Source organism: Ranitomeya variabilis, chromosome 1, assembly GCF_051348905.1.
Source record: "Ranitomeya variabilis isolate aRanVar5 chromosome 1, aRanVar5.hap1, whole genome shotgun sequence".
Taxonomy (NCBI): domain Eukaryota; kingdom Metazoa; phylum Chordata; class Amphibia; order Anura; family Dendrobatidae; genus Ranitomeya; species Ranitomeya variabilis.
This window is the reverse complement of record NC_135232.1, coordinates 1,102,559,551-1,102,581,270: the sequence shown is the minus strand read 5'-3', so window position 1 is coordinate 1,102,581,270 and position 21,720 is coordinate 1,102,559,551. Positions and strand designations below refer to the sequence as shown.

General features: G+C 41.6%; 1 protein-coding gene across 2 annotated transcripts in view; it reads left to right on the top strand.

The window, feature by feature from the left end:
- TMIGD2 (transmembrane and immunoglobulin domain containing 2) overlaps window positions 1-21,720 on the top strand; it is a 43,261-nt gene that overhangs the window by 15,009 nt on the left and 6,532 nt on the right. The window contains exon 3 of one of the 2 annotated variants that reach the window (XM_077279162.1): window positions 15,622-15,723. In XM_077279162.1, coding sequence (XP_077135277.1) covers window positions 15,622-15,723 — 102 coding nt within the window. The remainder of the gene's footprint in view (window positions 1-15,621; window positions 15,724-21,720) is intronic. The other variant, XM_077279180.1, reaches the window with a different exon arrangement.

The window sequence follows — 21,720 nt, the reverse complement described above, 5'->3', positions numbered from 1 at the left end:
CCGGTAATTCAATTGCCGGCTTTTCATTTCTCCTGCACAAACCCGACAGGATATGAGACATGGTTTACATACAGTAAACCATCTCATATCCCCTTTTTTTTTGCATATTCCACACTACTAATGTTAGTAGTGTGTATGTGCAAAATGCGGGCGCTGTAGCTGCGAAAATAAAGGGTTAAATGGCGGAAAAAATTGGCGTGGGCTCCCGCGCAATTTTCTCCGCCAGAATGGTAAAGCCAGTGACTGAGGGCAGATATTAATAGCCAGGAGAGGGTCCATGGTTATTGGCCCCCCCGTGGCTACAAACATCTGCCCCCAGCCACCCCAGAAAAGGCACATCTGGAAGATGCGCCTATTCTGGCACTTGGCCACTCTCTTCCCACTCCCGTGTAGCGGTGGGATATGGGGTAATGAAGGGTTAATGCCACCTTGCTATTGTAAGGTGGCATTAAGCCAGATTAATAATGGAGAGGCGTCAATTATGACACCTATCTATTATTAATCCAATAGTACGAAATGGTTAATAAAACACACACACATTATTAAAAAGTATTTTAATGAAATAAACACACAGGTTGTTTTAATATTTTATTGCTCTCTCAATCCATTTGCAAACCCTCGCTTGGCAAAATAATAAACGCACAAGATACATACCCTCAGATGAACCGTCACGTCCCACGAGGTAATCCATCTGAAGGGGTTAATTATTTTACAGCCATGAGCTGTGCTAATGCACTCGCTCGTGGTTGTAATCCCCGGGGAATGAAGGAAATCTGAGTGATCTGTACTTACATTGAGTTGCGGTGATGCGCCCTCTGGTGGATGAACTCATATGAACTCGAGCGTGGGAACTTTTCCAAGGCTGCAGTTCATGAGAACATCCACCAGAGGGCGCCTCACCGCAACTCAATGTAAGTACAGATCACTCAGATTTCCTTCATTCCCCGGGGATTACAACCACGAGCGAGTGCATTAGCGCAGCTCCTGCCTGTAAAATAATTAACCCCTTCAGATGGATTACCTCGTGGGTAGTGTTGAGCGATACCGTCCGATACTTGAAAGTATCGGTATCGGAAAGTATCGGCCGATACCGGCAAAGTATCGGATCTAATCCGATACCGATACCCGATACCAATACAAGTCAATGGGACTCAAGTATCGGACGGTATCCCTGATGGTTCCCAGGGTCTGAAGGAGAGGAAACTCTCCTTCAGGCCCTGGGAACCATATTAATGTGTAAAATAAAGAATTAAAATAAAAAATATTGCTATACTCACCTCACCGAGGGAACCGGCAGTGTTGTTTGCTTAAAATGCGCGCTTTTCCTTCCTTCCGTGACGTCACGGCTTCTGATTGGTCGCGTGCCGCCCATGTGGCCGCGACGCGACCAATCACAGCAAGCCGTGACGTAATTTTCAGGTCCTTCTAGGCATTCAGTATTTTAAAATTACGTTCCGGCTTTGTGATTGGTCGCGTCGCGGTCACATGGGCGACGCGACCAATCACAAGCCGTGACGTCACGGGAGGCAGGAGACGCACGCATTTTAAAATGCGCGCGTGTCCAGCCTCCCGTGACGTCACGGCTTGTGATTGGTCGCGTCGCCCATGTGGCCGCGACGCAACCAATCACAGCAAGCCGTGACGTAATTTCAGGTCCTTCAGGATTTTAAAATTACGTTCTGGCTTGTGATTGGTCGCGTCGCGGTCACATTGGCGACGCGACCAATCACAAGCCGTGACGTCACGGGAGGCAGGAGACGCGCGCATTTTAAAATGCGCGCGTGTCCAGCCTCCCGTGACGTCACGGCTTGTGATTGGTCGCATCGCCAATGTGACCGCGACGCGACCAATCACAAAGCCGGGACGTAATTTTAAAATACTGAATGCCTAGAAGGACCTGAAAATTACGTCACGGCTTGCTGTGATTGGTCGCGTCGCGGCCACATGGGCGGCACGCGACCAATCAGAAGCCGTGACGTCACGGAAGGAAGGAAAAGCGCGCATTTTAAGCAAACAACGCTGCCGGTTCCCTCGGTGAGGTCCAGGCTGCGTCGGAGAGGTGAGTATAGCAATATTTTTTATTTTAATTCTTTCTTTTACACCTTAATGTTGTTTCGATACCGATACCCGATACCACAAAAGTATCGGATCTCGGTATCGGAATTCCGATACAGCAAATATCGGCCGATACCCGATACTTGCGGTATCGGAATGCTCAACACTACTCGTGGGACGTGACGGTTCATCTGAGGGTATGTATCTTGTGCTTTTATTATTTTATCCAAGCGAGGGTTTGCAAATGGATTGAGAGAGCAATAAAATATTAAAACAACCTGTGTGTTTATTTCATTAAAATACTTTTTAATAATGTGTGTGTGTTTTATTAACCATTTCGTACTATTGGATTAATAATGGATAGGTGTCATAATTGACGCCTCTCCATTATTAATCTGGCTTAATGTCACCTTACAATAGCAAGGTGGCATTAACCCTTCATTACCCCATATCCCACCGCTACAGGGAGTGGGAAGAGAGTGGCCAAGTGCCAGAATAGGCGCATCTTCCAGATGTGCCTTTTCTGGGGTGGCTGGGGGCAGATGTTTTTAGCCACGGGGGGCCAATAACCATGGACCCTCTCCTGGCTATTAATATCTGCCCTCAGTCACTGGCTTTACCATTCTGGCGGAGAAAATTGCGCGGGAGCCCACGCCAATTTTTTCCGCCATTTAACCCTTTATTTTCGCAGCTACAGCGCTGAAATTTTGCACATACACACTACTAACATTAGTAGTGTGGAATATGCAATAAAAAAAGGGGATATGAGATGGTTAACTGTATGTAAACCATGTCTCATATCATGTCGGGTTTAGGCAGGAGAAATGAAAAGCCGGCAATTGAATTACCGACTTTTCACTAACACCGCTGCGTATTTCTCGCAAGTCACACTGCTGGTCCGTGTGGAATCCGTATTTTTCTCGCACCCATAGACTTTCATTGGCGATTTTTTTGCGCAATACGCTGACAAACGCAGCATGCTGCGATTTTGTACGACCGTAGAAAGCCGTATAATACTGAACCGTAATATACGGCTGATAGGAGCAGCCCCATTGAGAATAATTGTGCCGTTTATTTGGCGAGTTTTACGGACGTATTTTCTGCGCTCTTACGTCCGTAAAACTCGCTAGTGTGACGCCGGCCTTATGCCCCATGTCGGTAAGGGGTCAAAATTTGCTGTTTGTGTCTGGACAATGGGTTAATTAAGGGCCTTGCATTTCAAATATCCTTTGACTGCCCCACTCCTCTCTATGCAATAAATAGGAAATATTCTGCTTAGTCACAGTCCATTTGTTTCCTTTGAAGCTCAGGGTCCAGAAGTTGAAGTGACATGTTTGACAATTCCAGTGAAAGCACCTTTGTGGTTGTAATACTGGTAAATCCATTTTCCACCTTTTGTCAGCTAAATGTAATTCTACTGCTGTTAGACTTTTCTCTTATTGATTACATATTTCCTTCACAATTTAGTATCACCATAACACATTATTTAGACCACAAGGTAAATGTTAAAAGGTTACACATGTGAAATTTCAAGAACAGAAAGTTTGTCGTGTGAAAACGGAAAGATTTTAGTTTTTTTTATGTGATATATAGTAACGTGGAAAATTGAAAAAAGAAGAAAAACATTACCAGTCTATGACATTACAAACATTTTTGAAAATAACATTCAACATAAAGACCTGATTTAAGCATTAGGTCTTTTTTGATGACACAACCTCGTTAACCCCTTTCTGACATTTGCATTTCATCTGCTCAGGCCAGGAGCAGGAGAATGGAGCAAACTCAGAGCCCGAGTCAACCCTACTCTCAGCAGATCATGGCTGTATTATTAAGCCATCATCTGCCTCTAAAAGCCGCCGTTATTATCCAAAAAAAAAAAAAAAATTAAAAGTAAACATATTTATTTATCACTTCAAAAACTGCGGTCTAAAAAAATATAAAATGAATCAATCTGATTGGTAGAAACCGTAAAATGAAAAAAAATTGAAGCAAGGTTTTTTGGTCACTTCAACTCTATAAAAAAAAATGCAATAAGACGTGATGAAAATATCATATTTATATCAAAATGGTATCAATAAAGTCCAATCGATGGAAAAACAAAAATGTTGAGTGTTCGGAAAATGTAGACAAAAACTTAGGGGTTTTTTTTTCAAATTTCCCCATAATTCCCTATAATTTTCACCACTAAAATAAACAAAGTGGACATGTTTGGTATTATCGTAATTGTAGTGACCTCAAGAGTCATGATGTCTAATTTTTACCATACAATGAACACCATAAAAATTAAATCCCCCCTTCCAAAAAAAAAATGCGGTAATTGCTGTTTTTTTATTTTTACAATTTTACCTTAATTGGAATTATTTTCCTAGTTTTCCATTAGATTGTATAGTAAAATGAATAGAGTCAATTAAGAGTAATAATAATTTATAATAATTAATAATAATAATAATAATAATTTTATTTATATAGCGCCAACATATTCCGCAGCGCTTTAAGTATAACTTGTCCCACAAAAATAAAGCCCTAATACAGTTATATTGACCAAAAACTAGAAAAAATTATGGACCTTGGAAGAAGTGGAGGAAAAAAACGAAAACACAAAAACAAAAATTAGCTGCTTATGGAAACGGTAGATAAAATTCAACCAATAAAAAGACCCCAAATGGGGACATTGAAAATTACATGTAAAACAAGTTCTCATTTAGCTGGAATAACAGAAAAATTAAGTTATGGCTTTTTGAATGTGCAGATGGAAAAAAAAGAAAAACACTCTCTTCATTTATAAAGGAGTTGTCCACTACTTTTATATTGATGATATATCTATAGGATATGGACACCGACACTGCTAACCCCACCAATCAGCTCTTTCCTGTGTTGCCATCAGTTGTGATCACTTGCATAGCAGCACAGCTCTGTTAACAGTATAGTGGCCGCAACAGGGCTAGTTTCACCCATTTGAGCATGGACTAATGGCTGCAAAGCTGAGTCAAATGTTTTAATTTTTTTCAATCTCTATTGCAAAGATATTGGTTTGTAAAGTTTAGTTTAGAGGACCTGTCACCCTCCCCTTGAAAAGACCAAAAAAATTGGCACTAGATAAAAAGGCCATATCTCTGGAACCGTATTTAAGATTTTAAAATAATAAAATATTCGGGAGAAGCAGGGAATAACAGGAGAAAAACTGAAAAACTAGTTACTTATGACGTGGTGACAGCTCCACTTTAAGTCCAAAGTATGTTACCAGAGATTTTTCAATGGAGGTGTGTACTTCTTCACCTGTACGGGGTTGACCAATCATAATCAGGCAGCAATTTAAGGATGAAAAAGAACACGCCCCCACAATAGCTTAGGGTTTCTAAGATTTCTTACTGTAAAAGATATTTGTATTGTTTATTTTGTAATCTTTGAAATCTAATAGATTTTGAGGAAAGGGAGTGATGAACATGGTAAGAATTATAGAGGGGACTAGAAGGTAGGTAATAGAGATCAAGTGGTGAGGGATAGGGAAGTAAACTATCATAAGCAATGACTAAACCTGTATCAAAGGAATGCCAATTTCTTAATTATAACAATTACCGATAATATGATACAAAACCAGTAACATGTTATTTGATGAAAAACATGGGCATATATGTGCTCTACCACTAATGGAATCAGTGCAGCACGCTACATTACATAAGTGTGAGCTTTAGTATGTAGCCCAGATCCCAGAAATATTTGCTATATTAGGACTGAATTACCAACAAGCATAATATCTAAAATGGTAAAAAAGACAAACGAAGAAACCCCCATGAGGCCCAAAATATGGTCAATTGAATAGTTCGGTAACATATGGCTTTAAAGGGAAACCAATTTTCTAATTTTCTTATTAGTTGAGTCTTATCTATTGTTGTAATAACTGGAGCATGACTTTTGTGATTACCTGCTTCAGTATTGATATTTTATTTATTTTCAGTCTCATCTAATGTTTTTTCTCAGTCAAATGAGATTGAGTGTCGGAGGTTCCTTCTTGTTGGAAATAATTCTTTGTACCATACATGTTAGCTCCATTTCATATATACAGATATTTCTTACTGAAAAGATATATTCATAATTTTTTTGATGTGAGACTTTTTCAATAATGTTTAATATTGTGGGTATTTTTCATTGTCCCCAATGTGAGGCAATAAGGATTTTCGTGGCTATCAAAATCTGAATAGGGATGTAGATAGCCTTTGTGGGTATAGCTGATGATTTTAATGAAAATTAAGCAGGTTTGGGAGACAGTGGAATTTGCATCTGTCTTACTCTTTGTATTAAGTCTAATGCTTCTTGAATAATTGGACATTTGTAAAAGATTTTACCTACTTTTTTACAGTTCCTCCACCATAGTGGATGTCTTAGTGGTACAAAATAACTCCTGCATATTAATTTAAAGTAGGTTTCTTGTAGGGATGCTGATTTGGTAGCTGTATATGAAGGTGTTCTGTCCTCACTAAATGAGGCAGGCTCATTGTAGCTATCCAGTCAGCTAAACCGCTATACCGGGTCCAATAAGGAGACTGTGGTTGAGTCTGTGCTTTATTAAACGTAGTGGTATATTGATGCGGTGAAACTGTGAACAATGATATACATGGAATCAGTACATGGTATAGAACAAATACATACTACACATGATAAACGTTATGCATTACATTTAGAAGGCTAGTAACTGAACTAGGAGAGCAACTGGTTAAGCTAGGCTAATATAGAGCAGAAATATCTACAGAGAGCATAAAGACATACCGGCAATGCAATCGCAAGGGGGATGAAGTGCAAGCGTCTTTCCTGGAGAGCAAACTGGAAGTGAAAGGATAATGGAGGGAAATGTAGGCTGAGCTACCATAATGCATTGCAAGGGAGAATCAGACATAAAAAATACATAACAGAAAAATAGAACAGTCAACATATCTCTGACCGCTAGAGGGAGCCAAAGCACTACAAATAAAGGTATGAATATATCAAGTCCTGTATACTGGCTGAGAAACTGCAAATTATGCAAACAGATAATCGGAGGTAACAAATTATATGGCGGATACAGAACACTCCCCGTCTGACATCAACGGATGTCACTAATCCTTTCTTCCGAAGGCAACAATAGGACCAGTTCAGATACCGGTCTGGAAAATGTCTTAGGTTCATTCCCTTTGGTCATCCTTAGTTCAACTTTGCGGACGTTGCCGTCCTTGCTCGGGAACGTTGCGGTAACTAGACCAAGTGGCCACTGGTTCCGGTGAATTTGACAGTCTTTCACAAGAACAAGGTCACCTACGTTCAGATTAGGTTTAGTAGATTGCCACTTCGTACGTGGCTGCAGGGTAGACAAATATTGTTTGCGCCACCTGTCCCAGAAAGTATTTGCAAGACTTTGTACCTGTCTCCATTGGCGCTTGTAGAGGTCCTTAGCGTCAAATCCTCCTGGAGGGGCACTGGACAGTCCCGTTTTCTGGGTAAGTAGAGTAGCTGGAGTCAATAACAAGGGCTCCTCAGGGTCGTTAGGAACTGGAACCAAGGGTCTTGCGTTGATTATAGCTGCAGCTTCTGCCATGAAGGTGATTAGGCTTTCATGGGTAAGCCTCACTGCTCCTTCTTGAAGAAGAGTGGAGTCAAGAATTCTCCGTACTAGACCAATCATTCGCTCCCAAGATCCTCCCATATGTGAAGAATGAGGTGGGTTGCATGACCATGTGCAACTTTGGTCACTGAGGAACCGCTCAAGAGTCTTATAGTCTAGATTTGAAGGTATTCCCAATTCCTTTGCTGCACCGACAAAGTTGGTACCTCTGTCTGAGCGTATGTGCTTGATAGGACCACGGATGGCAATAAAGCGTCTTAAGGCATTGATGAAGCTTGACGTGTCGAGGGACTCGATGACCTCTATGTGGACGGCTCTGATTGACATGCAAGTGAACATGACTGCCCAACGTTTACTATTGGCTTGGCCGCCTCTCGTACGATGTGTAACAACTGACCAAGGCCCAAACACATCGAGACCAACGCTGGTAAAGGGAGGGTCTGAGCTGAGTCTATCTGCTGGTAGGTCGGCCATCTTTTGGGTTTGAGTCGAACCACGAAGCTTACGGCAGGTAATACATTTGTAGATGACACTACTGATGAGTCTCTTTGCACCAATGATCCACACGCCAGCAGATCTGATGGCTCCTTCTGTAAATAGTCTTCCTTGGTGCTTGACCAGATTGTGGTAATGTTGTACGATTAGGTAGGCAACATGACATTTTCCAGGAAGTATAAGAGGGAATTTCTCCACAAACTCCATCTCAGCTTCTTTGAGTCGGCCTCCTACTCTCAGTAGGCCACTGTTGTCGATGAATGGGTCGAGTTTTCTCAATACGCTGCTCACTGGTATTGGAGCTTTGTTAATGAGACATTGGATTTCTGCAAAGTAGGTTTCTCTTTGAACAGTGAGGATGATGTGATTTCTAGAGAACTCTAAGTCAGAGGTAACATATGTATCTTTACAAAGATGCCAACCTTTACATTTTTCTGTGCCACAAGTTCTGGTGGTCCTGAATGAGCGAGCTATATGAGTCAGGCAGGTAATGGCTCGAGTAAGTGACTTCCAACTTGAGAATCTGTCGAACCTGCAAGATCCAAGCTGGAAAACAGAGGTCATTGTATGAAGTGTAGACACCTGAGGGTGGATTTCAGCATCTGAGTCCTCTCCTACTAGTTCAAAGGTGTCTGGAAAACATTCCTCAACGTACAATAGTTTTGGTCCTGAGAGCCACGTTGTGCTTCCTAGTCGACTTGCGTCAACTGCTCTAGTTGCATGATCTGCGGGATTCTGGTCCGTGGGTATGTAATGCCACTGCTTTGGATGAACTGCTCTCCTGATTCGTAGCACTCTGTTATTGACATAAACGTAGAATCGCCTGGTTTCGTTGTGGATATATCCCAAGACTACTTTGCTGTCTGAGTAGAACTTGGCCTGTGTCAGGTCGATATCCATTTCAGATGTGATGAACTCTGCTAACTCAACGGCTAGGACTGCGGCACAAAGCTCTAACCTGGGTATAGTGTGCTCTGGTTGTGGTGCGAGTTTGGCCTTTCCCATAATGAAACCAATGTGGCACTGACATTTGGAGTCTACAGTTTTGAGGTAGGCAACAGCGGCAATTGCTTTGACGGAAGCATCTGCAAATACGTACAGTCTTTGGCTCTGTATCTCCGTAGATTGCACAGGGGCGTATGGTCTTGGCACATTCAGGTTGGAGAGTGCCGCTAACGAGTTCTTCCACTCTTCTCACTGGATCCTCTTTTCAGGTGGCAGAGGTGCATCCCAGTCAGATGTTTCCCTAGTTAAGTCTCTTAGTAGGGCCTTGCCTTGTATAGTAACAGGAGCTGCAAAACCCAAGGGATCGTACAGACTGTTGATGGTAGACAGGACGCCTCTACATGTGAAAGGCCTTTCTTCCTGGTTGACCTGAAAGGTGAAAGTGTCTGACTGTAGATTCCAGAGAAGCCCAAGGCTGCGTTGCATTGGTGCGGGGTCTGACCCCAGGTCCAGGCCTCTGAGACCATTACATAGGTCCTGAGAAGGGAATGCTTCCATGAGTTCTTGGCTGTTTGAGGCTATTTTATGAAGCCTAAGGTTCGAGCAGGCAAGCATGTCCTGGGCTCTCCTGAGAAGACTGATGGCAGTCTCATTTGAAGGCATGGCTTTTAGACAGTCGTCGACATAAAAGTCCTTTTCTATGAATTGTCTGACATCTGCTCCGTATTCTGCTTCTCCTTCCCGAGCCGACCTTTTGAGTCCATAAATGGCGACTGCAGGGGAAGGACTGTTGCCAAAGATGTGCACTCTCATGCGATACTCTGTGACTTCTTTATAGGGATCATTGTCTCTGTACCAGAAGAATCTTAGGAAGTTCCTGTCTCTCTCTCTCACAAGGAAACAATGGAACATTTGCTGGATGTCAGCGATGAAGGCAATGGAATCCTTACGGAAGCGCATAAGTACTCCCAGCAGTTTGTTATTGAGGTCTGGTCCTGTCAGTAGAACGTCATTCAGGGAGACATCATTGAATTTGGCACTGGAATCGAACACGACTCTGATCTGGCCTGGTTTTTTAGGGTGGTATACTCCGAACATGGGTAGAAACCAGCATTCTTTAGAGTCTTTGAGAGTGGGAGCTAGTTCTGCGTGACAGTTTTCGAAAATCTTTGACATGAAGGAGAAAAAGTGATCTTTCATCTCTGGTTTCTTTTGTAGATTATGTTTGAGAGAGGAGAAACGTTGTAATGCCTGATTTCTGTTGTTCGGTAGACGTGGTCTGTGGGTTTTGAAGGGAAGAGGTGCGACCCAGCTGTTGGTCTCATCTTTAACGAGTCCCTTGTCCATTACCTCTAAGAACAACTTGTCCTCTACCGACATTGCCACTTGGTTGTCCTGCTTAGTTCTCTGGAAGACTGTGCACCCTAACTGATCCTCATAGCTTCCCGACACTATGCTGCTGTCGTGAGTAAAGTCTATTAAATGATTGGGCAGTTGGATGCTGTGTGGCAGTTCCCTGACATGGAACTCATTGTTACAAGGTTGAAACAGAGATGGTCGTCCTTTCTCCAATGTATTTGTCAGCATGCTTGTCACAGAAGATGGGGCGTGCATGCGTCCCAAGCATACGTTGCCAATTATGACCCATCCTAGGTCTAGCTTTTGGGCATAGGGAGCATTGTGGAGTCCATTGATATGACGTCTCACTTTATGAACATGCAGGATATCTCTCCCCAACAGCAGAATTATCTGGGCCTGATGGTCGAGTTCTGGTATAAGGTGTGCTATTCGCTTTAAGTGAGCGTGATGGATTGCTACATCTGGCTTAGGGATTTCAGATCTGTTGTCTGGGATCTGGTTACATTCGATGATCGTAGGTAGCGGTAGGCAGAATTGTCCGTCTAATGACTCGATTTGGTAGTCAGTAGCTTTCCTGCCTGCTGTTGTCACAGTACCTGCACACGTCTTTAATGAGTAGGGAGTGCTTGGCCCTTTGATGTTGAATAGGTCAAAGAATGTTGATCTTGCCAAGGATCGATTACTTTGATCATCCAAGATAGCATACAGTCTTACAGCCTGGTCTCTATGGCCTTTTGGGTATACTCTGACAAGGCATATTTTTGAACAGGACCTACTGTCTATTGTCCCTTTGCAGACCTCGGTACATTGTGAAGTGATCTCTGGCGTAGCTGTATCAGTGTTCCTTTCCCTCCCCGCCATGCTCACTGTCAGCTGGCGTGTTTTGTGCACTCCATGGAGCCGGGCCAGGGTGTAGAGCAGTGTTATGGTCTGTGGTGCCACATTCTGTGCATTTTACACTGACCTTGCAATCCTTGGCGAGATGAGTTGTGGACGAGCAGCACTTGTAGCAGATACCGTTCTCTTTCAGGAAGCTTCTGCGGTCTGGCATAGATTTTCCTCTGAAGGCTCTGCATTTCAGGAGAGGATGAGGCTTCTGATGAAGTGGGCACTGCTTGTCAGGGTCCTGCACCTTTGTCTCTGATTGGGAGCAGCCAGCAGACCTGTAATTAGAACCTGGAGAAGAAACATAAGTCTTGTGTACTGCCACAGATGTTCTGCGTGGATTTGCAGGTGGTGACGGTGTGGCATATGGCATCGCAAAGTCAAAGCTGGGATCGTTTCTAATTCTCGCTTGTTGGTGTATAAAGTCTACAAAAACGGAGAAGGGAGGAAATGGAACACTGTGTTTGTATTTGTACGTGGAACCATGTGTGAGCCACCTCTCCTGTAGATTGTAGGGCAACTTCTGGACTATAGGGTTAACACCTCTGGCTGTGTCGAGAAATGCAAGTCCCTGTAGGTCGTCCTCGTATTTGGCAACTTGGACTTCCTTTAGTAGGTCGCTTAGCTCTCTAAGTTTCTGGAGACCTTTGTTAGAAATTTTAGGGAAGTCATCGATTCTTTTGAACAAGGCCTTTTCTATTACTTCTGCTGAGCCGTAACACTCATTCAGCCTCTTCCAGATCTCTTTGAGGCCAGTCTCAGGGCGGTTTATATTAATGTCTCTGATCCTTACTGCGTGTTTGACTGACTCTTCTCCCAGGTATTTGACTAACAGGTCTATCTCTTCCCTGTGTTGTAGCCCCAAGTCTCTAATGACATTTTGGAAGGAAGCTTTCCAAGCTCTGTAACCTTCAGCTTGGTCAGTGAATTTCATGAGTCCCTTGGCAACCAGTTCACGTCGTGTGAAGAACTTGGCAAATTCTGTTGTGAACCGGTTGTCAGTGGAGTACACTGGTGATGGATCGTCCTGATATTGATGTGAGGTGCGTTCATACCTGTTAGTGTCCTCAGAGTGGCGCCAGCCGGTGTCGTATTGCTTCGGTCTGACCGATGGTGTGTCAGCAGGGTGATCCACATTGGTTACCTGGTTACCTCGCTCACTTCGCTGGAGACGTCGTATTCTTGTTTTGGTACTGATTCAGGGTTATAGTTTGGATCAGGAAGTTTATTAACAAACTGAGATGTGCGTTGTGGTGAGTCTTGTAGTGGAAACTCCAGACTCGACGTACTGCTTTGGCTATGCAGCTTGGGACTTTGCGCGGCTTCTAGCGATTCCGCTTCAGCGAGGGCTGCGGCAGCTTCCCTTTTTGCTGCTAGGCTTTCTAAGGCGGCATCCACGCGTGCCTTTTCTAACTGCATCCTTCTCTCTTGGTCTGCTCTCTCATGATCTATGCGTGCCTTTTCTAACTGCATCCTTCTCTCTTGGTCGGCTCTCTCTAAGCGTGACCTTCTCTCTTCGTCATCTAGGCGTGCCTTTTCTAATTTAAGTTGCATCTCTTGGTCAGCAAAGCTCGCTCGTATTTTGGCGGCTTCAGCATTTGCGCGGGCAATGGCGACCGCGCTGCTGATGGATGTTGTCTTTGAGGAGACGGAAGTAACAGATCTTGTTCTATGCGATTTGTGAGACATGGTGTCTTGGGAAAGTGCTTGGCTGTGCAGAGATTGCTGTAGCTGTATTTAGTCTCTCTGTAGCCGGTGACTTGAATCCCACTAGATGGATGGCTGCCGTTTCACTGCTCTGTCCTCACTAAATGAGGCAGGCTCATTGTAGCTATCCAGTCAGCTAAACCGCTATACCGGGTCCAATAAGGAGACTGTGGTTGAGTCTGTGCTTTATTAAACGTAGTGGTATATTGATGCGGTGAAACTGTGAACAATGATATACATGGAATCAGTACATGGTATAGAACAAATACATACTACACATGATAAACGTTATGCATTACATTTAGAAGGCTAGTAACTGAACTAGGAGAGCAACTGGTTAAGCTAGGCTAATATAGAGCAGAAATATCTACAGAGAGCATAAAGACATACCGGCAATGCAATCGCAAGGGGGATGAAGTGCAAGCGTCTTTCCTGGAGAGCAAACTGGAAGTGAAAGGATAATGGAGGGAAATGTAGGCTGAGCTACCATAATGCATTGCAAGGGAGAATCAGACATAAAAAATACATAACAGAAAAATAGAACAGTCAACATATCTCTGACCGCTAGAGGGAGCCAAAGCACTACAAATAAAGGTATGAATATATCAAGTCCTGTATACTGGCTGAGAAACTGCAAATTATGCAAACAGATAATCGGAGGTAACAAATTAGATGGCGGAGACAGAACAGAAGGTTTTAAGTCATTCTTCCATTGAGCAGATGTAAAGTTATTATCTAGATCTTTTTCCCCATTTTATTAGGTTAATATTTTTGGTTAGGTGATTATCTAAAGGTAATTTAGAATATAGTTTGCTAGTTTCTATATGATTTTATTTGATGGGTTAATGATAAGGTTAATCAGTTCTTTAGGTAAAAAGGGGAATTGATATTTTTTGAGCATATAGGTTCGAATTCCTGAAAATAAGGTTTCATATGTAGTGACAGTCTGCTCTCCTTATTGCTCTCACTGCAGAGCTGTGTGTTTACAAGAGGTTAGAGCAGAGCTGAGTGTCATTACATACACCTTTTACCTTTCATCTAATGGCAGGGGGTGGAGCAGTACGGCAGAGCTGTGTTTTGTTTCATTACAAACACCTCTGCAGCTGCAACTCTCTTCTAATAGTGTTGTCAGCTCTTTTGCACTTCCCCTCCCTCACACTAACTGTTATAAAATTACAGCTGAAAGTTGTATGTATTCACATTCATCTCTGTTCTACTTCTGGCACTTTGTACTAATCACACTCAGTTCTGAAGTGAGGAAAGCAGACTGTCTCACATAGGAGAAAACCTATTCTAAACAATTGTGGGTGGGTGTTTTATCCCCTGTACACTGCTGCCTGCTTATGATTAGTCAAGCTCATGCAGGGAGAAAAGAACACACCCCCAGTGAAAAATTTCTGATAATACTTCTTCCCCTGGACTTAACTTAAATTATGAACACAACTTAACAAGCTAATATCTCCGCAATGGAGAGTAGAAATTAAAAAATAAAAATTGTTTTATTCAGCTCTACAGCCACTATTCCGTATTTTGGCCAAACTGGTAAAATGTCCTGTTTAAGGGTCAGAACATGTTTTTAAGAGGTTAAATGAGTTTCGTAGGCAAAAAAAATAAATCTTAAATTGTGAATTATAGTAGTTACTAATGTAGTTCTGTTAGGCTAGGTGCCACAATCCTTTAGTAGCTGCTCCATCCCAGGTCCTAGGAGACAACATTACATCTGTGGGCACATAGCCAGAGCAGTAAATAAAGGGGGCTGGCTTAACTACTGAAATATGAAGTCAACCATCTCCGTTCACACACTCCTGTGTTGCGCACAAACCAAGTTGCGAGAACTCTGATCACACAGCTAGCTACAAGATGAATAGAACTATATTAGTCAGTTATACGGTTTACAATTTAAAACTCTTGTATGAATATTTTATGTTACCTAAAAACATCTTTCAAGCTTTATATATAAATATTTTGGCACTTGGTTATTTACCTCCTGAAAGTAGTTTGTAGTGCGTAAATTATAACCTAAAAATGGAACAGACTGTGAAACATATGCAGGACCTCCAAACTATCACACATCATGTTTATACTGCTCTCTGAATATGGTGTAACCTCTGCATCCTCTATACTTATACTTCTGGATAACCTATACGGGGGAGGCACGGGTACGCCTTTTAGGCAAAGGATGATTAGTTCTATATAATATTTTATTCTAAAGTCATTTCTATCTGCTCCTGAATCAGGAATGCCCTAAATACGAAGACCGTTTCACCGTGTAAATTGATATGTAAATATTCTCCTCAGAGAGGAAGAAGACTTGGACTCTAGTGCCACCTATTGGATGTATCAATCCTAAAACGTTAATGGGTCGATATTGACTTTTAGGATCGTTATTTCCAATAAGCGACACTAGAGTCCCGTTCTCTTTCTCTTTGAAGAGACAATTTGCATATTTGAATTCGCATGGCCTTTAAGTCTCCTTAAGCTGACTTGACGCTCTCCAAAAGGCGATACGTTCCCCCTAGGACATTGTGTGTATTAGAATGTGTTATTATTATATTTCTGTAATTAACAGTAAAATGCTTCAGCTTTTGTTCTAGATATCCGATTTTTGTACCTGACTACCCTTCTCATTATCCCCATACTGTTAATCGTATACTGCCTGTACTGCAAGAGGAAGAAGAAAAAAGGTAACTACTAACTGTAAATTTCTATTTAATCTGCATTGTCAGTATATGGGAATTGTCTTATGAACAGTGCGGACCCTATTGTCCTAAGTATCAAAACCTAATGTATAAGGGGAGCCGCCATAATAAGTCCCCTGTCTTCTGTCTATGTACGAGCACTACTTTACTATTACTCTATTGCTGAATGTACATGGCTTCTTGTGGGTTTTTCAACATTTTGGTAATTCACAAAACATCGACAATTTTCATAAGAATTTGTTCAGAGATGACTCTGCTGCAGGTGATTGTAACCGAGCATTAATACATTGCAAAACGCTGGTCAGTATAACGTGCTCAAACATGTAACCGCTAGATAACCACAGGTGTAAGAGCATAGCGGTCACTACACATCATGTTCGATGCACGGACGCACGTTACTTGGACAGATCAGCAAGAAGTTCAAGTTTTTGTGGTTTATATAGCACAAAGGTTGTAGGGAACACTGGGGACATCAGAGACTCACAAACGTGATATATAACATTTTCTCTCTTTTATTTATCTATTATTTGTTTATTGTTGTGAGAGAACATAAGCAGTTTTTTTTTTTGTGTGCAAATTTCTTCATTTTTTTTTTCACTACTTAAATAATAAAAACCCTATGCATTTTGGTATCTCCATAATTGCACTGAACTAGAGAATCATATTGTTGGGTAATTTTTACTGTATAATGAACACTGGAAATAACTACTCCCCCCATAAAAAAAACATTGTGGATTTTCACTTTTTGTTTGCAATTTCGCCACACTTGGAATTCATTTTTTTTCGTTTTCCAGGACATCACATAATACAATAAATGGTGTCATTCAAAAGTACAGTTCATTCTACAAAATAGAAACCTTCATGAGGCTCTGTAGATAGAAAAATAAAAAATGAATGGCTCTTGGTAGAAGGATTGGAAAAATAGCCATGTCGGAAAGGGGTTAAAGGGCCTTGTCTTATGACTTAGACACTAACTTGGTGCTCTACAGAAGGAGAAACTTTAACCTTTAAAGCTTCTTTCAAAAGTCTCTCACCCAGCCAATTATTCTGCTTTGCACTGATGAAGGACAACACCCTATAAACACGTGTCTGCAAATGGAGGGCCTGGTTTGGCTTCTGATTCTAAGTCACGTGGCAAGGCCCTTTAACTCCTTGGCATTGTAACATGGAGCATGGCAGTAGCCGTAGGCAAGATACTCATCTCTTACATCTCGGCACGTTATATGAAGGTGGAGGTCCTGGATGGGTGTGTGGACTTTGTCTGTAGGGGTGCTACGCCTTTGCAGGCCGCATGTTGCCAATGACTTGTGTTGGCCAGAACCTGATGTTGAGGACTTCAATGAGGAGGACCACCAGTAAAAGTAAACTTTTCACTGAATGATAATTTGATGTGGATTATGTACAAAAGATCGCAGGTACATATCTTAATGAACGTTTCCGTCAACACAGGGAGCATTTTCACACACAGTCTCAGTTCCTTTCTATTAACTCGCTTGGTTTCTGTCTCCATTAGTTCACCTGCTTCACTACAACCCAGAACAGTACCTACAATCTAGTAAGCAAGAATCCTATTCACAACCCGCGGTTCCGTGTCCTCTTCCCTCTTAAGAGAACTAGCTTGCCAATATGTCCAGTACTTAGCTTCTCAGCTTGCTCACTCTTTGGACTCCCTCCCAGGGTACTCTCATCATCTCACATTCTCTGTTCCATCCTGTCCCGTTACCTCTTTGTTATAAACTCAGGGGTGTACTAATAGGCTTCCTGTCCTTTACTCAGGATCACGCTATCCACTACCTCGGTCTCCACTCACTTCAGGGACAGCTATGCTTTTACTGCACGATTGACCCTATCTGACTCACTACTAGAAAGTCAATCTTGCTACGTAGCCTCTCCCCCTCTGGGCTAGTCCCAACTCTTAACTCTGATAATTCCTACTCACTATCTGTTGCTGGGCAGATTACAATACCAACACCAATAACGCATACCACAATACACATTATACATCCTAACAGTACCCGGTATCTTCAAGGGGGAACGTGTGCAGTATGTCCATCTCCTTACAGCCAGTTTTTGCCTTTATGCCAGGACATTTTTTTGTATTTCTATTGTCGCATTCAAGGAGCTATAATGTTTTTATGTTTTTGGCAACATAGACACAGGAGTTTTTTTTTTTACTGGATGAGTTGCATTTGTCAGTGGCACAAATGATTATTAACGCTTTAACGGGAATGAATTCAAACAAAACAATAATTCTGCCACTGTTTTTATCCATTTAAACTTTATGCTATTCGCCATGCTGCATAGTGTTACCTTTAATCTGTGGGTCAGTATGAATATGGCAATTTATATATTTTTATTTATTTTTTTTATTACTTTTGTACAATTAATACCCTCTCTGAAAACAATTGTTTTCGTGTTGCCATATTCTGAGAGCCTTAAGTATAACAATTTTCCATCAGCAGAGCTGTATGAAGGCTCAAGATGTAGCTTTCATCAGTGACATTTTGTGGTACATGTGACTTTATGATCACTTTTTATTATATGACACACTGTTATCTTTGGTAGCTAGAATGAACAAAAAAAACTGCAATTATGGCCCCGATTAATCATTTACATTTTTTCTTAACTCACTTTCCTTTTTTATCTTCCTAAATTTAGTTGCCATTTTGTTTATGCCCAATTCAGGAAAATGGGGCATGTGACTCATGAATTTGTCGCACAGTCAAAAAATGGACTTTTTTCCTGTCTTGAACTGCCTTCTGTCACGATGTAGGGAGCAATATCTAATTTATTTGACAGACAGACTATCATTTCCTGCCCCTGTGAGATCTGAGTGGCTGTTGCCATAGTAACCCATTGGCCGATGAGCTGGGAGTGATCTTCCATTGTTAAACTCCTCACATACTGCTGTCACTAGTGACAGTGGCAGCTGGGATCGGTACAATGTCCAGTCTCGGCACATGCCATAGTAGCATGGTTGCGGGCTCAGTCAGGCGTCATATTTTCCATGAACGAGAAAAAAGGGCCAATTTTTTTTTTTTTTATCAGGGTGTAGTCGGTTTGGAGAAGAAAAAAAAAGTTTCTCCACCTTTCTGACAATCCGAGTGTGAATTTCATCCAAGTGTGGTCTGATTTTATCATGGCCCCATAGACTTGCATTGCTGATTTGGTCCAACCCTCGGATCAAAATCCGACATGTGAGCAGCCCCATAGACTATCATATGTACGAGTGCTGTCTGTGAAAAACTCAGATAGCACTCGTATGAGAAAAACTGATGTGCGAACGATGCCTTAGCCAGTATATCCATATTTTAGTTGGATAGTTTACAATTATGAGCGAAGGACTCGAGTGTCACTACTGCACCCTTAGTCCTACCTAGTGTGTTTAGCTTCTAATAGCCTCCTTATGCGCCCAGGGTTTACAGGGTTGAGGCATTTTGAACACCATTATTACATGTGCCATATAACACAACAGTGGCATAAACTAATACTTATAGGCAATTATCTTGAAAAAATTAAATTATATGTGCCATAAAATACACCAGTGGCTGTAATAAATAAGAGATCTGTAAAAATAAGAAACATTCTAATTATAATACTTCTAATTCTATCTATTATATAAGTACAGATTGATACATGGACCTATCATATACTAGCGATAGTGTGGATAATACTATGGGATGGATAGTGCTAGTGTTAGAGGTTCTTGGTAGCGCTCGTCCGTTGAACCATCTTTTACACTCTATCCCCAATACAGAGGGATATATTGGACTATAGACTGAAAAACTTTCTACTACAGTGGATTATAGTTTTAATATTTTAAATGGATTAATAAAATTTTATTTTTGAAAAAATGTTTTTCTCATTTTTCTCATTCACTATTATGAGTGGTCCAAAGAAGGGGTGGTCCACTACAATGTATATTGTGCACATCGATTTAAACCTTTCAAATAAGTATTTTTGCAAATATCTAATGTTGACATATTTGACTGTGAGCGGCGCTATCGCTACTTGCTCAGTCCCGATCGATTGACCCCAACTTCAGCCGCCTCTGACATCCAGTGATGTCACATCAATGACCGGACTCTGGAAGTTGACCTTGCGTCACCAAGGCGTGGCCCAGTCTCACGCACTCCTCCTGATTGCCTGGGCTGTGGGCAATATTTCACTGCACGTCACATCACAGTATCGAGGTACGCTTGCGGGACTCTGCTAATGAAAGCAAAAGAGAGAGGGAAAACTTGTAGAGTACATGCTGGATACTGGGATGTGACGTGCGGTGAAACATTGCCCACAGCCCTATCAATCAGGAGGAGTGCGTAAGACTGTGTCATGCCTCGGTGATGCAAGGTCAACTTCCAGAGTCTGGAAGTTGATGTGATATCACTGGATGTCAGCGGCGGCTGCAGCCGGAGGTCACGTGATCGAGACTGAGCGAGCAGCGATAGTGTCGCTCAGAGGAAAATATGTGGAGAAAGCAAGCTGACCAGCAAGATGAGCAAGGCTCAAGTTGCCCTCCTTTCTCACCTCATGATTGTCTGTCTGCACCTGCAAGTAGTGGCTTGTCAATGTCATCAGGCCCATCACCATTCTCAGCCACCGCTTTCCATACACTTCCGCCTCTACCTCCATTGCATCGTCAGTTCACCTTTTGTGTGGCCAAAAAACATGTTCAATCATCCAATTACATGGAAATTGTATTTCTATATGTCCAAGTTCACCATAACGGATGCTAGACTATCAGGATTGTACTGCCTTTTGTGAAAGATTCACATGCAGTCAGGCTCAATGGAAGATAATTGGTTGCCATTAATTATTGCACTTGAAAGCCATCTCTGCCAGGTTTAGGCACAAAATGCTAATTTTTTTTTCAGCAACAAAATTTATCGTGTTACATGCATCAATTTTTAGATACCACTAATTTTTTTCATTTTAGATGAAATTCAATCTTATTGTGACTGCATCTGGAGTGAATTTTCTGGCAACAACCTGATCAGGATTGTGAGAATGGGCAAAATTGTTGAAAGTTATGAAACCAAAATTCTTTGAGTTCCATAAGTGAAATTTTTTTTTTAAAAGTATTTTATTCCAGCATTGAAAATACATTTTTAAGTTGGGGGAATTGGCATATTACACATTGCACATTGGATGGCTTCCGACCACATGAATCAGTAGGTGACGACAATATGAACCCTGCAGAGTCAGAACTTTCTGGTGTGTGGCCCCGATGTAGGGGAGAACAGAAAGGGAAAATTTGTCAAAGTTGTTTAGCCCCTTCTTGACTTGGCAGATTTCTGTTTTTGCACTTTTGTTTTTTCATCCCCATCTGCAAAGAGCCATAACGTTTTATTTTTTTTGTCCACATAGAGGTGTGAGGGCTTGTTTTTTGCAGGATGAGTTGTGCTTTTGAATGACACCATTCATTTTCCAACATATTGTGCTGATGAAACTGCAAAAATAACATAATTCTGACATTTTCTTTTTGGGAATTGCTTTTATGATCTACTTTGTATGCTAAACATGACCTCGCAGTATGATTCTCCTTTTTAGTAGGGTTACGGCGACACCAAATACAGTATGTCCAGTTTTTATTATTATTTTAGTGCTGAAAAAAAATTAGAAGTTTGAAAATCATTTTTGGGGGTATTGTGTTGCCATTTTCCAAGACCCATAATGTTTTCATTTTTTAGTCGAAGAAGCTGTGTGAGTGCTTATTTTTTTGCATGGCAGGACCACATTTTTATTGATAGCGTTTTGGGATAGATATGATATTTTCACAGCATTTTTTGTGGTATTGTACCAACCAAAAAACATAATTTTAACGTTTTACATTTTTTTATGTTTACGGTGTCTATCAATTGGGTTGATTATTTTTATATTTTAATAGATCAGACTTTTCGCAATGCGGTGACACCAAATATGTTTTTCTCATTATCTCGATATTTAATATTGGGAAAAGGAGAGTGTTTTTCCCCAATAAAG